This window comes from Puntigrus tetrazona, chromosome 6, assembly GCF_018831695.1.
Source record: "Puntigrus tetrazona isolate hp1 chromosome 6, ASM1883169v1, whole genome shotgun sequence".
In the NCBI taxonomy this organism is placed as follows: Eukaryota; Metazoa; Chordata; class Actinopteri; order Cypriniformes; family Cyprinidae; genus Puntigrus; species Puntigrus tetrazona.
The window spans coordinates 7,660,146-7,681,416 of NC_056704.1; the positions used below are offsets into that span (position 1 = coordinate 7,660,146).

At 37.3% G+C, this 21,271-nt stretch overlaps 1 protein-coding gene across 3 annotated transcripts in view; it reads right to left on the reverse strand.

Annotated features, from left to right (window-relative positions):
- Positions 1 to 1,318: 1,318 nt before the first annotated feature.
- LOC122347094 (tensin-2-like) overlaps positions 1,319 to 21,271 on the reverse strand; it is a 33,656-nt gene continuing 13,703 nt past the window's right edge. Inside the window, exons 2-9 of one of the 3 annotated variants that reach the window (XM_043242123.1) lie at positions 15,782 to 15,896; positions 8,030 to 8,184; positions 6,657 to 6,694; positions 3,403 to 3,468; positions 3,016 to 3,062; positions 2,431 to 2,602; positions 1,694 to 1,744; positions 1,319 to 1,578 (exon numbers count right to left, since the gene is read on the reverse strand). In XM_043242123.1, coding sequence (XP_043098058.1) covers positions 1,399 to 1,578; positions 1,694 to 1,744; positions 2,431 to 2,602; positions 3,016 to 3,062; positions 3,403 to 3,468; positions 6,657 to 6,694; positions 8,030 to 8,147 — 672 coding nt within the window. In that variant the 5' untranslated portion in view covers positions 8,148 to 8,184; positions 15,782 to 15,896 and the 3' untranslated portion in view covers positions 1,319 to 1,398. The remainder of the gene's footprint in view (positions 1,579 to 1,693; positions 1,745 to 2,430; positions 2,603 to 3,015; positions 3,063 to 3,402; positions 3,469 to 6,656; positions 6,695 to 8,029; positions 8,185 to 15,781; positions 15,897 to 21,271) is intronic. The other 2 variants (XM_043242122.1, XM_043242121.1) reach the window with 2 other exon arrangements.

Consider the following 21,271-nt stretch of genomic DNA (forward strand, 5'->3'; position numbering starts at 1 on the left):
AAATTATCAAAAAGGTCATACAAAGTGAAGACAGTTTAGTTGCTGTCATTTTCCGTTTACAATTCAGTCATTTGTTTATCATGTCCTATTTTTTAATACTGGCTATTCTTGAAATGCATGCATCTTTTTTCTCTATTAATTGTGTGAATTGGGCCCACTTTTGCTTGCTTGGACCTCAAAATATCTTTTTTTTTTGTGTTCTGCAGAGGATAAAAAGGCATTCTGGTTGAGGGTGAGATTTGATGATGGGGTTTTCATTTTGGTAAACTATTCCTTTGATTTTGACGGCATTCATTTTACAACTTATTTCCAATTATCTCAGCGGCGGTTGCTTGTCTGGCACAAATTACAACTTTTAAAATATGTTGCCTTGGATTTTTGGATCACAGGATATTTTGAGCCAATCACATGAACCATACATGCAGTATAAGATAAAATGAATCGCCTTTGGTCATTAAACCTAACTAGAAAGCAGGTGCCTAGAATACAGTTTTCTTATGACTGAGATGATAAGACACTTAAAGGGTTAGTTCATCCAAAAATAAAAATTAGGCTGTGTTTTACTTACCTTCGAAACATCCTAGGTGTATGTATCAGAGTTATATTAAAAACTGTTGAGACCCCTCCGAGCCTTTCCATGGGATTTAGCGGATGTTTAATAAAATGTCCCACACATGGCTCCAGAGTGTGTGAATAAAGACCTCCTGTAGTGAATCCATGTGTTTTTGTAATAAAAATATCCATATTTCAAACATAATAAACACTTTTCTATCACTTCCTCTTGAACACTGGTCACGAATAAGAAGCACAAAATGAGGATTTGTAAAGAAAAAATGTCAGAGAATCTGATATAGGCCAGGAGGAGACTGGTTTTCTTTTGCTAAAGTAAGGAAACCTTCATTCCTTTGCTCCTACATTTCCCAGAGGCATACATGTTACGCCAGGACTGCTTCCAGTTACCACAGTGAGTTTTTTTTACATTTGAAGTATGTTTATTATTGTACAAAAAATGCATGGATTCACTACAGGAGGCCTTTATTCACCCCCCGGAGCCATATGAGAGATGTTTTATTATGTAAGTGCACGCTTTATTTAATGTATTTAGGTCTGTTAAAGGGAAACACCCGCCTACTAGAGCTTAGAAGAATGAAGCTTAGAAGTGCCACAACAATTTTTAATATAACTCCCATTAGATTCGTCTGAAAGAAGAATATCATTTAAATCTAGGATGCGTCGAAGGTGCGCAAAACGCATTTTAATTTTTGGTTGAACTAACCCTTTAAGTTACACGAGATTAAACTTTTTTGTTAAATATAATCTAAATTGAAATGCCAATTTGATTAAATTTTAAGGTAGCAACTGATTTAGTTTTTTTACAGTGACATCATGTCAGTCTGGTCAGTCATGCAAGGCGAAGGAGGTGGAGATTGGGTGCCCAAGGCCAGATATGATTACCTTGTTGTGCAGTACCACCACATTGTGAGGGTCTGCATTAAGCCAGGTGTCCATGGCTTTACAGATACTGCAAATTTTGTCTAGAGCAGGAGCATGATGATCGGGCCAACCAAAATCCAGCACCTGTCATGAATGCATACATGCATAAATTAACTTTAAGACAGGAGCTAAATTAACTTTAGCTGACAGGAACTGTTATATAGATAGATAGATAGATAGATAGATAGATAGATCTCACCCTTGGGTTCTGCTTGGTGATGTCATGTCTCCGTTCACTAAGATTAAGCAGCTGAAATTGGAAGCAAAAACCTTACCTTAAAACATTAACTGCCCGTAGTAGAGAACATTATCTTTACATATATTTATCCTGATTCCAAACCTGTATATATTCTCTTCTTCAGCAACAGGGTCACAGCATTAACATTACATTTCTAAGAAATATACAAGACAACCCCGCTCGATCAAGCATTGCATTGCATTTACTGAATGGATGGAGAAAGGCAAGAATGTAAGTTTCTTGGATAGTTTAATGCTGTTTAATGCATATGTTCCCATATGAGATTAAATCATTGCAGCATCTTGTTCCCTATTACATACTTAACCTGAGATATTTTACTTGTTTACTTGTTTGCTTCACAGAACTAATCGGTGCCTGGGTTTAGGACGTATTTTGGGGATTTGAAATATGAACACTGGCTATCTAGAAATCACTTATTCCACCTTTGATGTGACACGTGACCTGATGTAACAGCTCTTTTCAGTAAGCTTATATGGTATATGTCAGCTTATTCCACTTATCCTAAACATACCCTGACACTTTACTCTGAGAATTAGCTCACATGTTGTTGACCTGCTGTTACAAAGTTACTTATAGTTAGTAGAATGTCTAGAAATGTATAAAAAAAGTGTAACTGGAAATTTTTTGAAGGATTCTTTTGTGACCTTTCGTTGCTCTGAATTGTGGAGCATCCTTACTAGATAATGCTGCTGGTGTTTAGAACGGAGCATGCTGGTCACTTCCCTCAGGTGCACACTGTATTTACTCTCCTCTGTTCCATCAGGGAAGGACAGAGCAATGATGCGCTCTGTGATGTAGACCAGGTCCACTTCATTATTTTCCTCCATTTTTTGCATCAAACTTAGGGTCCTTAGATGGAACAGAAATAACAAATGATAGACACTAAATAAAAGATGATAACCTGATTTATAGTCTCATTCTGACTGGAGACAGGAATTTACAGTTAATGTGATTATTTGCACCATGGCACATTATTTTTCTGGTTGTAACCAAAGTTGTGCATGTCATAGAGGAGTTGATACAGTATCAGACATAGCTTATTACTGCATATGCACACATGGCAAATGCAAAGCGACACAAAGAAACACTGCTTTATTATTCATTATTCTCATGAATTATTTGCTATAAAGAGGTCATATTAAGTCAAAATACAATAATATTTAATGCACCATTAACATTATTTACAGTTTTTAAAAAGTTGTAATAAGTCATTTCTCTAAAGATCTCTAGGATATGATGTTAGTGTATATTATAATGCATACCTGGATGGCCTTCGTTTGGAGTCTATATTGGGAGACTTTGTGGATCCCTGGTTATATAACAGAAAACACACGCACACGCACACACACACACACACACACACACACAATCTAATTTAACATCTTTAATTTTCTGTACACACATAAATCTAATAAATATAAATATTTATGCATATATGACCTATTCTTATTAGGTGTGGTCTGTAATGACGATTCTCACATATTTACATTACCATAGGACATTTTGGTGAACACATTACATCAGTTTTGCTAGCTGTCCCTCGCTAAGAGCACAATAATATTAATGATAATAATAATAAGAACAACAGCAAAAACACTTTTTTTTTTACTTCTGGGCAGTTTGTTTGATTCTTACCTGATTGATCTTACCTGATTGTAGTTAGTTGCAGTAGTTGTCGTCGTTGTAGTAGCTGTAGATTCACAGGCTGTGGCTACCTGCAAATATAAAGAGAAGACAGAGACAGAAAAATTCAGACCGAATGCAGCTGTTGTATTGTAACTTTCCTGCCTCTGCCTTGTCTTACAAAGTCGTGAAAAATTACTAAACTTACTACAAATAAAAATAATTCAGTTACACAGAGATACAATAACTACTTCAACATTTAACATGAACAAACCTGACCTGTTATTGGATGTAGCTGGCCTACATCAAAGAACAACAACAGAAATCTAAAATCCTAATTATGAATGTTTTTCATAATACAGCACAACTTTATTTGCTTCACGTAATATGTGTTGCACGCAACACAAACACTTTGAATGCTATTTTTGATCATTTGATAAATTTCATATAAACGTTTCATAGAATCCAGGTAAATAAGAAAAGTTAACACACTACAGGCAATCTTGAAGTTAAGATAAACCAAAGTTTGGTAACACTTCATTTTGTCTTTTTTGTGCTATTTTGAAAAATATAAACAAATTAGTAATAAAATGTAAGGAAAATTCCTCATCCGCTATAACGCCGTGTTAATTACACCTTATATCATATGTAAACATTTGTGTTACCAAGGTAACGACTGACGCATTTGAATTGAATCTGAAAACGAAATCGTAATGACTAATGTTTTTCAAAGTTAGTCTAAAATAATACTCATAGTCAACGTATCCACTTAAACTGTTAGCTGAATAATTAATAAAAACTACAGTATCTAGCAAACTGGTCAACTAAAACAAAACTCTGAATTAAAATAGTGCCAAAAATTTCCAACATATCATTTAAGTTTGACAAATGCTGTAATTAGCTTGGTTGTCTCTAATAATGAACATTAGGCAGTGGAAGCTGTTTTAATATGAACTGCAGAAGTGCTTAACTGCTCATTGCCTCATTTAATCATCAGTATGAACTGTCAGTGCATAAATCAAACTCACTAAAGGCCAATTCACACCACACAGACAAACTGCAACAAAGTTGGCAGTTGGATTTTGAATCTTATGAAAAATAACAGTCACGTTCACACTGCACCAACAGACACTGACCAACTCTCACTGACTGGGAAAAAAACGATTATCCTACATCCACAATCCAAACTTTACTTTGGTGGTTAAGGGGAGCTCCCCCAATGTAAAGCGTCTTGAGTGTCTATAAAAGCACTATATAAATGGAAGGAATCATTGTTATTAATCTTAAACTGTGTTACAAGGAAGAACAAAGCTTTTACAGGTTTGGAAACGGCTAATGACAAATGCCAAATGGAGCCATAGCGGTGGAAGGCCAGAGTGAACAGTGAACGTGGTGATGTCCGACCCAGGTGGAGCTGTTGTTCCGAGCTGAATGACTTATGGTCACTGCTGGAGTCGAGGGAGGAAGGAGCAGAGGAGGAGGAGTCAGGGTGATAGGCCTAGGTGAAGTGATGCGATCTAAGGCTGAAGACAGAGGCATAGGATCCCCACGACCAGGAGTAGCTTCCTCAATGAATGCCCAAAGTGTTGTCATGCCACCGAGAGGAGTCTGAGGAAAAGCTGAGGGGCTAATGGGAGACTGTGAGAACTGGGTTGCAAGAGTGGCTGTGGGCTTGAGAAGAGACTGAGGAGGAACAGAGGGACTGGCACAAAAACAACATGACTGTTCGATTGAGAGGCGGGAGAGGGAGGCTGGGAGGGACCAGTGAGACAGAAGAAGAACAGTCTGATTTGGGTGATAGTAATGGGGGCAGAGAATCATCCTCTCTGAAATCAAAACAGTAGCCAGAAACATAATCTCTGTGACAAGAATGTGGACGGGGCTCACTTCCACACCCACATCACGCACCTGGCCAGACTCCGGCCAACTCTGGCGATTAGGTTTTCAGACTGAGGTAGAATGACGCTCCTCGCAGTCTAAAGGGTTTCTGGCCAAGCACTGGGTCAGGAGTGGGGCTGGTGTTGTTATCATCGGATCTGATGATGGGCAGTGATCCACAAGAAAACAAGACTTGCGACCAAATTCGCAAAGCTCACTCAAAGTTTCCCCTGACATTTGGATCTTGTGGCATTATTATTAGTTTATTATTATAAGCAGTCTTCCAGAAAGGCTGTCTCATGGGTTAGGTCAAGGAATTCATCCACATGTACTTAAGGGAGCGATGATATCCCTGCTCAAGGCACAATTTAACAATGTCTTAGTACAGTGGGAAAAAAACATGAAGACAACAAAAAGCACACAAAACCTCCCGCTGTAATTTACTTCTGGGTCCAGTCTTCTGTCCCAAATGCATAAAGATGAAGATGTACTGCCTCTAGCAGATGAAATGTAACAGCTGTTTGAATTGTAAATCTATAGGTTTAACCATCTTTTAGGATTTTTTCACTGAAAATATGGAATTTCGGTCATTCAAAACAACAGGCTACACACTGCTCATGCTTAAACCTTGGATTAAAGTTCTCATTTGCATAGCAGCAGTATCAGCAACCCCGACTGCATAAATAAATTGTGCGAGTGGTTTAAATAAAAGGCTCGTCTCAAACATTTTGCATGTAAATCATCCTTGGCTGTTTTACAAACAAAGAGCTTATGTGACCGTACAAAGCTTGTGTTATGAGACCCATGCTGCTTTACTTCTGATGAGATCTCTCACCTTCAGGGTTTCGCATTTGGCATTGCAATTAACCCTGCAAAAGTTGTGCTAACCCTGCTTCAGTTAAAAACAGACCTTGGAGCCTATCGTGCACCAATCATAATGCAACACAAGTGTTTTTTATTAGTTTTTAGCCAATTTGTGCTCTCATAAATGTGCTGGTCTGGAAAGCAGGTGTGTTCAGGCGCATTGTTAAATTGCAAGTAGCTTGAGACTACTGAAATTAACAGTGCCATTGATCAAACTAAAACCTGGTCTTAAGTCAATGTTGCAGTATTTTTGCTAGAGTAGGCGTAAACTAAAACATAACATAACCTAAAACGTAAAATATTATTATTAAGCAGGCTACATAAATATAGAAAAATGCATATATGTCTCAATGGATGATCACTGCATCATTGCAACTAGCAAAAGTGGATATGGGTATGACTTAAGTGCACCTTCGCTTTGCACTTTGTGCTTTAGACATACATTTTTAACACACATATGCACACAGAGGTCAGTGAAGGTCATAGCAAAGCATTATATATTAGAAAGAAAGAAAGAGTAAAAAAATCCATGATTTACCTTTACCTCACATTTCTTATGGCAGGACAACTTGCACTCTGCAGGAAAAGGAAAAAATGCATTAAATGTAATCATAGAACTGATAAATTTAAGGTTAAATATACAGTCATTTAGTCTGTACCAATCCACTCTATAAAAGGTTTTGTAAGGTTAATCTGATCTATGTGTTGTAGAAACCAGGTGTAAGTATCCATGGCTAATTGGTCTTTGCCCATTATTTTCCCTGTGTACAAATATTCTATTGCTTCTATACACTTTGTGAATAGTATGTCACTATTTGTAGTTAATGTTAACAAGGATGCGTTTTGTTGCTATGTATGTTTGGTGCAAACAGTATCTACCACTATTTAGACTGTAACACTATTTACAGTGTAAATAGCATGTCCCTTGCAAAAACATTTCTTTGCGGCTAACTTATTGGTAATTTGCGGCAAATTTGCAGCAACCTAAAAGCAGTGAGTTTTTCTGAAGTGAGGCACTTCATAACAAAATATATAAATGACAAAAATATGAAAATAGCATGAAATTTATGTCATGTCAATAGATATGATTGAAGTTCTGAAGTCCTTCAGATCTACATGAATCATGTAAGTGATTTTTTAACTATTGATTTAACTGTCTTTTGTTGGTAAATATGAAGAACAAAGGAGTCTGTAATAATAAATCTGCATTGTTAATCCTACTGATCTTTTATTCAAATATTTCACAAAACCTAACCTTCCACTGAAAAAAAAAAACTGTTGAAAATGGGGGAAAAGCTCATCATGAAATACACGTTTTTTTTCTAATAGGCTACACACTGGCCACAAACTTTTTTTTTATTTTATTTTAAGATTTTTTCAACCACCTTTCCCAAGATAGCATCTTAAGTTTAGGTCAATAAACTATGATGGCCATTTCAAAACCTTACTTTTGGTCTCAGCGACACATTTTGAATGATTTTGTTGATTATGTTGACTACATTGTCCTGTCACTGTGGAGTGCTAAAAATGAAAAATATTATTGGGAATATACTTCAAAGATATTTTATTTGTGATCGTTTCTAGGTGTACCGATAACTGTGGCCAACATATACAGAAAACATTATTGTATTTCATAATGTGATCGTACAATACAGATTTATTGTCACAGCCTTCTATGATCTTCGAAGGTGCCAATATTTCTGACCATGACCGAATCTATCAGTTTTAACACTTTAATTTTACTTAATCTGTGTCCATTTGGATAATTACTTTGAGGAAGTAGTGAGGTTTTCATTTCAATGTCTGTAAATATGCTGCCTGCTGATGATGTTAGATGTGATTAGATGAATATCCATGCTCATAATCTGTATCAGCTGTATATATAGATTGTTTAAAAACTCATTTATTTACCAGTTGATCCTGAAAGAGAATGAAGCCTGCCCCTGATACTGAAGTCATTGGCAGTCTTAAAAACATGGCTTGTAACAACTCTTGAGTGGTTCCAGCATGAAGGCCCAGGCTTCACCATTCACAAACTCATGGAGGGACTTTAAGAATCATGTGATCTGTATGGCAAGACATCAACAGCATTTACATTAAAATTAATAAAGTCTGAGCAATGAAATGAATAACACATGCTTAATGTTCTGTGTCACCCCATGATACAGTTTAGTTTCACTCTCTTTTTCAATTCATTTTCAGATCATCTGAAAATGAAAGATGCAGATTTCAACAAAGAAGTGAACTTATACCTGTAGGGGAGCAGTCATGCTTAATAGGATAAGTGAATAGAAAACAAGTAAATGGATGACTTTATATAATTTAATGGTTAAGGGTAAAATAATATTGTTTTATTTGAATATTCAATGTAATATTTTAAAAATATTTTTATATTGACCAGTTAAATTTGTTAGAGTATCTAAATTGAGTTGTGATGTTGATAAAAATGTTAACATATACAGCACACAGTGTTTGATATCGCGTTGAGATTTGTACCGCATTTGAATATGTATTCATGTCGAGCGATAACTGAAGGTTTGGATATATAAAACAGTGACACAAAAAATACCTTGAATTTGCACCAAAAAGTAGAAGCACCTGTACTGCATTCATGTTCACCACAGGCTTGCCACAACTGTCTGCCTCAAATTTGATGCAAACTTTTAGCCACAAAGCTCATTTGCATGTAAAAAAATATAAAATTGTGGCAATGTTTACTATAAGTTTACCACAAGAATTTGCCAGACACTGTATATTTTTGCAAGGGATAGCTTCGCAACTTCATAGGGATAGCTTCACATCCTGATTGAGAGAGAGAGAGAGAGAGAGAGAGAGAGAGAGAGAGAGAGAGAGAGAGAGAGAGAGAGAGAGAGAAAGCTGAAATCGCTAGAGCAGAAAGATTAGGTTTAATGTGTGAAAACAGTGAAGTCAAGCTGTTAAGCAAGGGACAGAAGATGGCTAGAATGGTAGGCAGCAGGATGGTATTGAACAGTCAGTCAAATAAATATTAGTGCTGTAGCAAGATGGAAATAAATTTTGCTCTGTTAACATTAAGATGTTAAAGTATACGAATAAATATGTTAGGTCCTGAAAAAGAATGCTAAAGAAATTAAAACAAGGCTGCAGTTATGGAGACAAATCAATAGAAATGCACTGAGAGTGGCTAGTCTGTATAATAAGCAACAGTCACACTGAGCACAAGTTTATTTTAAGAAACAGAACAAAGGAGACATACAAACAAAAATGTGAGGGATTTGCCGGTCTAACGTGCAGATGTTCTATGTACCTCAAAGGTGCAAAAACGGTGGTACAACCAGGTCTGAGCTATAAGCAAAGAGGGGATTAACAAAAAAGGCATGTGAGCAGATGAGGGTCTCATTCAGCAGAAGTGAATTGCATGTGTCAAAAAAGAACACATGCTAAAGGTATGCAGATCAAAATGATCAACTAGAAGGCATGCAAAAGGGGGACCAGTGCACAAGACAGACAAATGATCAACTAGGAAGGATCTCATTCAAAAGAAACAATAAAGACACTCACGGATGAAGTGATGAGCATAAGCTGCTCACACATAATTCATAAAGAACTGCGATAAAAGAGTCAGTGAACAACTCCTAACTAGTACAACTAGTACCTGTACTAAAGCCTGACAACTAAGTAAGACTAGAGACTGCATGTTGACCTGGCCGATATGACCATGAGCACCTCCTGACAGGAGCAGGACTATGATTACAGCGAGAAGCACATTCATATGAACGGAAAAGGGCACAAGGTGGACACTGCGGGTTTGCATCCAGGGCCAGAGTAAAACAGAATACCTTCCAGTGTCTCACAGAGATGAAGGTTCTGCCATAATTTGTCCACAGTCCTGTCCACAAGCTGTTGGGTAAAGAGGCTAAGTGGAAATGGAGTGTTGAACAAGAGGATGCATTTAAGCAGTCAAAAAAAATTAATTAGCCAGCAGAAGTCTTAGTATAGTATGACCCTCAAAAGAAGGGGATTGTATGAGACTTCACACGGGGATGGGTAAGGGCCACTGATCTATAACAGAGAACTGGATTGCTCATTGCATCATGAACGTGAAGCTGCAGCATTGCCATATTGGTATTCCCCACTGTTCCCATACATTGTATTTGAAGTAATAGGACATTTTTATCTATTTAATGAGAAAATCTGAAGTATCCCTGCAAATCAAAATTGACTATATGTATTTTGTTAGCTCACATTGCTATTTTTCAAGTGAACAATTAATCCATGCAAGTTAGTCCACAAAAAAAAAAAAAAATAATAGTTTGCCTTCGTAATATTTAATCCAAATCTGAAAATGCTGCTCCCCTCTGAAATAAAAGTCCTTCTCTGATGACATCAGTTTGACAGCTTGGTTATGAGTGTGACATGCTTAACCACGCCCCTCCAACTGTCAGGGTTCATTTCTGAATTAAATACTACATCCAATCAATTTTAAGTAGAAAAAACAAGCCATGCCCGTTTTCCTCATTCAATATTCTGTTTCTTTCTGAAGTATGTCACAATATAGCAGGGTATTCGGGCATTCCCTTTGCTTATTAAAAAGTTATATTCATTACAGTAGTGACCATAAGATTGACGTGATAAACATCAGGTGGACATGACCTCAACATATCGTCAGCTAAGAATTATAAGGCTCTTTCTGCCATTTTTGACAAAATTTTGTTATTCACATATTTATATTCTTTGACAGCTTACATTATATGATAAATTGCTCATTCTGAAATCTAAAGAAAGATTTATGCTTTGTATAGTAACAGTTACACATATACCTTAATTTGCCGTTTCATACAGTATAGGCTATCTGCTAATTTTTCAACAATTATTTCATTTACAGCATTCATTTTAAAGTAGGTAACAATTTAGGACTGATTCACTTCAAGTCAGGTGATTTTTAGGTCAGCTGTTTGCCTGTGACTCAATGGTGCTCTCTTCTGGTAGGGAATAATAAGATGACAGCTCGAACACTTCCGGTGGCATCACTTCCTGTCAGCAGTTTAAAATGCAATGAGTAATGCAGTCATTATACAGTATATATACATCAGTGGTTAGGGCCAGTCCTTTTACACAATACAGCAGTGCAACACAGGTTTTATGCAACATACACTAAGTCAAGAAACTTTACATGGTTAGACCAGAAAGGACTCACAACTCATGCAGTTACCAAAATAATTTTCCTTCAAGTAACTTAATTCTAAAGCTTTAAGTACAGTACATCTTTGACTGGAAGTTAACAACTGTAACATGGATTCTTACTGTCCTTTTTTGTTTTAATTAAGGCTATTTTTAGAATTCAAGGATGAGCAGTACTACTGTAAGTGTGAGAGTGCAATATCATCTGCTTGGCAAGGAAAAAAATATGGAAATGCTAATGTCCTAAAACGTCTGCCATTGGCAAAAAAAGAAAACATAAATAGCGGTGGATGGTGCAGAGATGCTAGATGTAGTATAGCTTGCAACTAGAAACAATAAAGTGTGTAATCTGGGGTGCACAAGAGGTAGTTACAAATCCAGGTTGAGGCAGATAGTGCTGAGACAATTATCATTTAATAATAACCAATGACACCTAGGTGTCAAATGACGGCCTTGTGTGTGGTACCCAACAATAAACCAGAACCAGACAATGTCTAGTAAAATGTAGTGAAGTCCTGTTAGCAGGAGAGAAATGTTGCTGCAGAAGCTTTCTTTGTCCTTGAATCTGGTCTGAAAACCATGTTAAAGATAACATGTCTTGACATGTTAACATGTCATTTAATAACCATTAAAGATGTGTAAAATGCATGTACAGGGGTTGGACGATGAAACTGAAACCGATTTAGTGGTTTCATGGCAAATTTGACCAGCTTGGTGGCCAATCTTCACATTCCACCAGTAAGAGTAATAGAGTAATAGCACAGTTTTGCTATGCACACAACATTATGAGTGACATATCAGAGTTCAAAAGAGGCCAAATTGTTGGTGCACGTCATGCTGGCGCATCTGTGATGCAAACAGCAAGTCTTTGTGATTTAACAAGAGCCACGTTACCCAGGGTAATGTCAGCATACCACTAAGAAGGATGAACCATATCCAACAGAAATAACTGTGAACGCAAGAGGAAGCTGTCTTAAAGGGATGTATCCAAAAACATAAAACCACAGCTGCCCAACTCACTGTAGAATTAAATGTGAACCTCAACTCTCCTGTTTCCATCAAAACTGTCTGTCAGTAGCTCCACAGGGTCAATATACATGGCTGGGCTGCTTTAGCCAAACCTTTGGTCACTTGTGCCAATGCCAAAGGTCAGTTTCAATGGTGCCAGCAGTGAAAATCTTGGGCTGTGGACAATGTGAAACATGTACTGTTTTCTGATGAGTCCACCTTCACTTTTATTTGCCACATTCGAGAGAGTTACGGTGTGTAGAAGCCCCAAAGAAGTGTACCACCCAGACTGCTGCATGCCCAAAGTGAAGCATAGCGGTGGATCAGTGATGATTTTGACTGCAATATCATGGCATTCCTTAGGCCCAATACTTGTGCTAGATGGACGCGTCACTGCCAAGGACTACCGAACCATTCTAGAGGACCATGTGCACCCAATGGTTCAAACATTTTATCAGTGCCGTGTATTAGGATGATAATGCACCAATACACAAAGCAAAACTGTTGACAAAGTGGTTTTATGAACATGAAAGTAAAGTTGAACATCTCCCACGGCCTGCACAGTTACCAGATCTAAATATTACTGAGCCACTTTGAGGTGTTTTGGAGGAGCGAGTCAGGAAACGTTTGCCTCCACCAGCATCATGCAGTGACCTGGCCACTGTTCTGCAAGAAGAATGGCTCAAAATCCCTCTGGCCACTGTACAGGACTTGTATTTGTCATTCCCAAGATGAATGAATGCGGTACTGGCCGCAAAAGAAGGCAAAATATTCTAACACTGCCAGAATTTCGTAGGGGGGTAAAATTTGTTTGCCATGGCCATTAATCGGTTGTCAGTGAACTAATGATCAAAGACTTCAGATTTTAGCCTAGGATTATAGAAATATTTTAGGATTTTTTCAGAATGCCAAATCATGGCTGAAATCGCACTGTGTGAGCAGGGCTTTAGTACGGTTGGTCGGAGTGGACAAGATATGCTTATTTGGCTGATACATAACAAGTACAAAGCTGTTCCAAAACTGCTAACACATGCACAGACATGCACCAGTTAGCATGTCAACATGCTGCTGTTCTAGCAAAAATACACACTTGAACATAAAACACCATCATCACCACCCCCACTCTGAGAGCCATGTCATCAATATGCACCTACTATAGCTAGTGAAAAAATACTTACAGTAGTCATTTGATAATTTTTTTTAGATTAGTATATAGAACATTTTCTTTTTAGAACATATTAATATTAATATAATATAGTTTATGAATAGCTCACTGGAAAATGACCAGAAATTATGCACGACTTTTTTAATATTGCAAGTAGAGGGAGCAAGCAAACTGACTGGCTAGCAGAAGTCAAGGACCTATTGTTCTTGTGTAGTGTTAGACGGAATGTACATATCTAATTTACATATATAATACTTCTTTTTTGGCAGGATATTATTGTATGGAGTTATACTGAAAAAAAAATCCTACCATTGTAGAATTTTTTTAATTTAAGTATTATATGTGCTATTCAGCCGTGGTTCTTGTTATTCCAGAAGTGAAAGAATCCAGTGGGAATTGGCAAAAAAAAAATAATAATAATAATAATTTAACAAATAATCTTTAATGCTCCTTTCAACCAAACAAAGGGGCCACTAAAGTATAACTTAGGGTCTTGGGACCCTTTCCCTAAATGACAGCTAACACAATTTAGAAAGCCAGAACAGGCTTCTGGTTCTCCTGGCAATCATCTGATAACACAAGTTTATTGCTTAATGGTATGTGTAGAGAACAACTCTGACTTCAGAAAAGCACATAATGTCCTCAACAATGGACTTTTCTCTAATTGATTCACAGGAAAACCTTTCTTTGAATGAACGCACATATCCTTCAGGTCATTAAACATATTGTTATTGGTCTTGTATATTTTCTTTGGTATTATATACTGTTTTATGCATGTTTATGATAGATAAATAGTCTTCAGACTATCGAATTAAAAGGTTATATTATATGTCGATAACTTTGCAACATAACAGAGCTCAAAGAATCTTTACTAGTTGATTATTAACAGTGCATATGCAAATTACCATGCTTAGAGACAAATAGCCATAAAACTCCCTCTAAAAATTCAAGACAACATTGGCTCTTTGAGCCACAAGATGGGTGACCTTTACAAACTTCAAATAGGTTCACTTCTACTTGACCCGCCCAGTCTTCTACTTTTTTGGTCTCTTCCATGTCTCACTACTTCTTGTTCTTTGAAACTGGCACCCCCACCCTGGCAGGCAGGGAAGAGCCCTGTTGCTGTTCTGTGCGATACTGAGGAGATGAGAACTCAAACACCTCTGCTACTATTTAGGTTTTGTGCCAGGTCTTGTGGCGTTGATTTTCCATTCAAACAAAGATCCTTGGATCTCAGCACATCTTCATCTTAGCTCTTCTACCTGAGAAGAAACTCTCAATCATCATGACAGGACATTTTTGGAGTTCATTCCTCCTCAAACCGGAAGAACATGAGTGCAAGTCCAAAACCTTCACCAAGACTTTCATCTAAGACTGCATCTGCATCTCAATGAGACAATGCAAGTATTGTACACGGTATAAGCTCTCATGTAAAAAAATCTCTGCTTGAAACAAATGAAAACAAATTTAGTATGGTTTTAAAATAATTTTTGAATAATTTGTTTAAAAATGCTTCACATTAAATGAATGCTCCAAGGACCATATAAACTAAAAGCATTTGGCATCAAACTAAAGCTTATTGCATATGCAATTTTAGGAGTTTCACTTGAGGCAATTACTATGTTTGGGCTAATTCAGCTTATGGTATTTGCTGAAAAACTTTATAAAGGTACATTACATGCACCTAATTATGATCACCTATGCTCGTTTGTGACTAACGATTGGAAATACGATGGCTCCATCTGTGTTCTTTTTTTTTCACATTGTTAGTACATTTAGATTTTTTAATTATTATCCAGTCCTATTGACACTTTTATGTGATTGTACTCTAAAACATATTTTCACTGTTTAGAAAATCTTGCCCCAGATATTTCTAGGTCTTCTGACGTGCTTGAAGTTCTGTTCTGCATAAATTTTAATAAACGTCACTGTATCACAAATGTTGTCAATTAGTAGAAAATAAGAAACATGCAAGTACAGTGTGATGATGGAAGAAACAAAAGATTAATACGTGGCTAGTGAGTACATAACCTACCCCACTTCAATTTTGTATGTCGGAAATTCACAGTGGCTTCTTTTTTGACACTAGCTCCTAAGAAGGGCTAAATAGAAGGCTAAAGTAACTTTTTGTTTGTGTGGCTAGCAGTTTGTGCACAGACATAGCTACATTTAATAATATTTATAGGTGTTTTGTTGTTTCACATTGTTTAAAAAAAACTTGGATAACTAGAGATAATGAACACAGACCATTTGACAAGATATCCAAGGAGAGGTACTTAAGGCTGTATCACCAACATATTAGTAAAATATGTTTCAATGGTAGTACTGACCTTTGCAGACCAGGCCTTCCTTCGTCAAAGCCTGCTTGCATACTGCACAACTCTTGGCCTTTTTAAAGGTCTTAGCCTTGAAGGTGTGGGAATGAACGGCTTCAAAATCTTCTGGCTAAAGGGGCAAAGAGAATGCATTCAATTAGTTAAACCACTCATTCATTGTTTTAGGTCTTACAAAAATTTCACAGATAATTTAAAGTGATGGTAGATCCTGTATCATTTTATTGTTTCATTGTTATTATGACAGAAACGAAGGCAGCGTTATTGTTCCACACACACAAACATAGAAAGCTGTTTCACACACACAAACATAGTACACATGTATTAAGTCCCTGTGCCGCAAAGCCATTTGGTCAAGGTAATGAAAAGTGTGATCCTCAGCATTTTCAGCTGTACTATCTCCCTAAATCTTAATGGCTTTTGTCACACATTGACAAGACCATTAAGCACACGACAGCACAGCCTGGCATGGATGACCTTGACTGTGGAAAACCAGAGAGAAGGATAGCTAGACACTCACTGGACAATTGGTAAAATAACTCTTTGCTTAACTTAGAACTATCACATATAGCATTTACTCAGAATGGGAAAGATTTTAGTGACCTTGAAGAGAGGCATATTTGAAATCACCAAAGAACTGTGTAATAATAATAATTTTATTTATTATTTTTTTTCTGAAATAGCATTATAAAAAGATTATTTCCAAGGCGAGATCATGAGCATGCACAGTCCTAGGTGCGTGTCTCAGAATGCTGACTGTTTCTATAGCGACCAGAACTTCTAACGGCAAATGCGGTGCTGTGCTGACTTCATAGATCAGCGATTGGCTATTTTATTTAGAAGGCGGGCCTTCTTGTGATTGACCGTTATGTTGTGTTTGGGCCCTTTTTGTCCACAAAAATACTAGTTAATGCAACCTCAAAAATTGCTTATAAATAACTCATTATGCTACATTACAGAGTAGATGAAAACAGAGAGAAAGCATACAAATGCCTCACAGTATCATTCAGTCTGTGTCAGTGCAATGGTGATGAATCTCTCTTTACAGCTCTCTAGATTCTTGATAACACTACTGATCAAGAAAATAGAAAGGAAGACACAACTGAAGATGAATCTTACAGTAAAAGTGTCTTGCAAGATATATTGGAAGAGGAAAACATCACTGCACAAGCTGAAAATCTTGCAACAACTGAAGAGAAGAAATCTTTTGATTTTGAGAGCCCAGCTGAAGTTGATGTTATAGTCTGGTCAAAAGATGGGGGAAAAAATTCTGTTGAAGTCAGTGCAACTTAAAGACAAGGGAAACCAGGGAAAATACTCAAGAAATGATCACCATGGAAAATCTTCACAGTGTGAAAACTGGGGAGCTGTCTTTCATACTGGAAAAGATGGCTGTGGTAATGAGCGTCTGGTGATCCCAGGTATTCAGGCTGTATGAAACCATAAAGATGGTCACTGACACTGTCAAATGTAACCAGCCATCAATAATTAAATCATTAAAGTAACTTCTAAATGTAATTATGATTTCTCTTGACTGTATAGTTAATGTTAGCATGTTCATTAATACGTGTAATATTTTACTGATCATTTTTTCCTTTTTTTCCCTTTCCCATTCTCAGATAGTAAATTATTTTTCAACTTTAGCTTGAAACCATTAACATAATGTTTGTCTTCTTTCTTTAAAGTATTGATTGCCATCTAGTCCTGAGAGTTTATATATGCAGTATGCCTAATTCTCTCCAGTAGGTTTGTGTCAGATGCAGGTAAAGAGCCACCAGGAACAGGTTGCTGCATGGTTTGTCATGTAGTACATTTCAGTTTATTTACAGATGCATATCCATTCATCAAGTTAAAGTCATTAGTAATTTCTTAAAGTGCCCTTTTTTTCAAAAACAAGTTATATCATTATTTACTCTCTTTCTTTGTGCATCTCTGCCATACATTTATTTTTAACAAAAAATTTAAAAAAATTTAAATAGTGCCCTGGGAGACTTCCTGGGGTAGAAATGCCCTAACAGTCAGGAAAACACAAGCATAAGCTTTGCTCCAGGGTTAACTGTAGATTTGTTTATTTCACATGTTTATATAGACATTTACATTTTAATAGTTGTTTTCTTTATGCAGAAGCCGGAACAAAAAGCAGCTAGATTTGGGCGAAGCAGAAGATCAGAGATTAACAGAGCTACACTGGTGCCTCTTAAGAGACTGATTTTTCCATAATTATCTATAATATCTACTGATGTAGTTATAATTCGTCATTGTTCTGTTTTATAAAACTATACAGTATATTCTTAAGACTAATATTTTGGGCTCAGAGTTGTTTACACTTTGTATACCAACAAGGACCCTCCCTTCATTAAAGTGCATTAAATTGACAAAAAGTGACAGTAAAATCTTTTACATGGCTGCTGAAAAATTAAACATAGAATAAAAATATATAAATATATAATTAAATGGCAAAACTATATGAGTGACACATTTTGGGTATTCTATAGTCTTTGTTATAGCGCTGTTTAAATATTATTATATGCTTCATTATATCAACTGTTTTAGTATATAGATTTTATTTTAGGCAAGTCGTGATGATTTGAGAGGGCTAAATTCATCAAACATCAGCTCACTGGCACTGGTCGCTTGGTTGTTACTTTAAACAAAAGATATTTAACGGACGAAAATGCTCCAAACATTTTTTTAAAGTGACAAATTAAACTAAATATTATTATTTTGCTATTACACACAATTACTATTTTAAAAGCCAAAAGAAAAGTATAAGCCTTTTGGGAGAAGGGAGGAAAAGACAAGCTCGGGTCGGTAATTCTAATACACAGGTTGGACTATGGCCTGAGCATCTCGGGCCTGATCTTTATCTCGAACTAGCAAATTACCAAAGGGCATTTTGGGTTGAGCGAGAGGTGCTGAGTGGATTGAGCAAATGGAAACTTCAGAAAGATGCTCTCCACCTCAAAGGAAATATGACCACTACTCTCCCCGCTGCACTCACATGCTCTGGTTGGGAGACCATCACAGTAAAGAGGCAGCAGATATTAATCAGATAGTCTACTAATACTCTAATGACATTTTGTTGACATAGTTGCAACATTACATCAACAGAATGCTCAAAAGAGACAATCAAAACACAGTGTTACCAGTTCTTTTTATGGAAAACAATCTATACGTATTATAACTTGTTTGCATGACTTATTCAAACTTGCTGTCACAATCCCAGTATTGTATTCCCCTGTCTTGTTTTTAGGACTATGTTTAGGTTCTGTTTCCTTTGTTTCTTTGCTAATGTTTCAGTCCCCTTAGGTTGGGCATACACTGTACAATTTCAGCAACGTTTTTGTTAATACCAACTGTTACAGTAAATTGAGTGTGATGTCAAGCAAAAGCTCAGGATTTATTTGCTCACACTATACAGAGCTGCAACTTGACTGCTCACACTATACATATATATAAAATGATATGATATCAACACCTGGGAATCCCTGAACACAATGGCCCCTGAACCTCACTTTCACCCTAAACACATGCCATGGAAATCGCACAGTGTATGTCCAGCCTTAGTTACTCTCATTAATTTCTATAGTAATTCATTAGCTACTTATCCTTGTTAGCATCACGTGGCTGTGTTGAGGAACGGACATAAAGATGAGATTCCAAACAGGCTTTAATAATCCACAAGGGTAATATCCAGACAGGGCAGGTAGCTACAGACACAATTAGACGCTCAAGATCAGGCAAGCACACCCTGAACAGACAGGAATTTAAATACACAGGCAAATGAGGATAATAGAGATGGCACTGGTAAACCAAATGTAATTCCAAGGTGGCAGATGGTTGAGGCCTGACCAAAGTGGAGCAGGAGGGACTTGGGAAGCTTGACAGACTACAGTGGAGATGATGGGTCAAAGGGCCAAGACAAACTTCTAGAGACAGAGGCCGGAGGCAGAGTCATACAATCCTCCAGCCATGACGAAACAGAGACTGACCCGTGGCAAACCCAAAACACAGATGGTAGGCTGAGGTAGAGGTTTCTACCATGACAGGTAGAGGTTCTGGGATTCAAGTTGCAACTCCCAATATCAGGAGAGCATAGGGGAACAACCTCTGTTGTCGAGGTAGGACAGACAGACATTTGACTGAGGAAGACAGAGTATACTTAAATAACTGTCTATTAAGTTTCCAGAGTCCTGCCTCAGCTCACCCTCAGTGGTGGTACAATGGGCAGTGCTTTTCTCTTTGTACTTGTGGTCTTATGCACTGTCCAGTGCATTGTTTCCAGCTCTCACACCAGGTCAGACATTGCGTGAAGGTTTAGCTCCGGGGTGATCCTATGCTCTGCCCTTTCTGGCAAAGACTCATGGGTCATGGTGGGCTTTGGCTCTCTGTCTGCGGTGGGCTGTATCTGATGGTCCGTGCAGTAGGCCCTGGTGGACTGGTACTCTAGGTCCAGAGTGGTGCTAGGTTGTCATCTGCTGATCCAACGGTGATGGACGAGCCGCATGAGACCAGCACCTACTCCAAGGACTCTGCAAAGCTCTCTCGAGGTCCCTCCCTGGATAACTGCAGTGGGAGTGTTGAGGCCAGGGCATAAGAACGTGCATAAGCAGACTTTCAGTATTATTACCAGATTTTTGCATTGCTCAATAACTAATTACGGGCAAATTTAGCAGGAGAACACCATTATCTCACTACTAGGAACTGTGCAATTTAGCAAGAGGAATGTGTTCCCCTCATGGACTTGAAACTTGATTCATTCAAGTTTGTGTAGTTCATTCAACTTGTGCTTTCACAGTGGGATTAAGTTGGGGACAGTGTGGTAAGTGTACGCTTTCGCATATTGATCATAAGTAATAATTAATAAATATTAACACTGTGTCTGCACTGGACTTAAGAGGCACAATGCGACAAAAAAACCCAATTTAACCTATTTTGCTGTCTAGACAAATCCTCGACAAAAAACTACTGTTGCATTTTATTTATTTATTTGACAATAATTTTATTAAATAATGCTGACATGTTGAGATGCACATCCATATCTCTGAAGATGAATTATAAGTATTGGAGCATGATGCATTAATACGTTTCAAAAGATTTTTTAATGAATTTTGTTTTGTTGCGTCAGGTGTAGACAGACTTTAGCTGTTGCGCCAATGCGCAACAACTGTTGCGTCCGGTGTTGACCAATAGTGTGGTGTAAGAGATCACTTTCTATTCATACCTGAATTTCTTCAGGAAGCTAAGCTAAGTTGCTTAGATTGCTCTTAGATTATTGACAACATGCTTGCTAGGGCTATTTGTTTTCAGTGAAATGCTTGTGCTAAGCTTATCTGAACATTTTGACAACGTGTCTTTACTGTCTGGCTGTTATCGGGAGTATACTTGTTCTAAGCTGTTTGGTTGTTAGTGTGCATGCTTATTCCTAAGTGGTCTAGTTTTTTTTATGTGCATGCTGGTTTCAAAGCTATCTAGTTTCTATCGGGA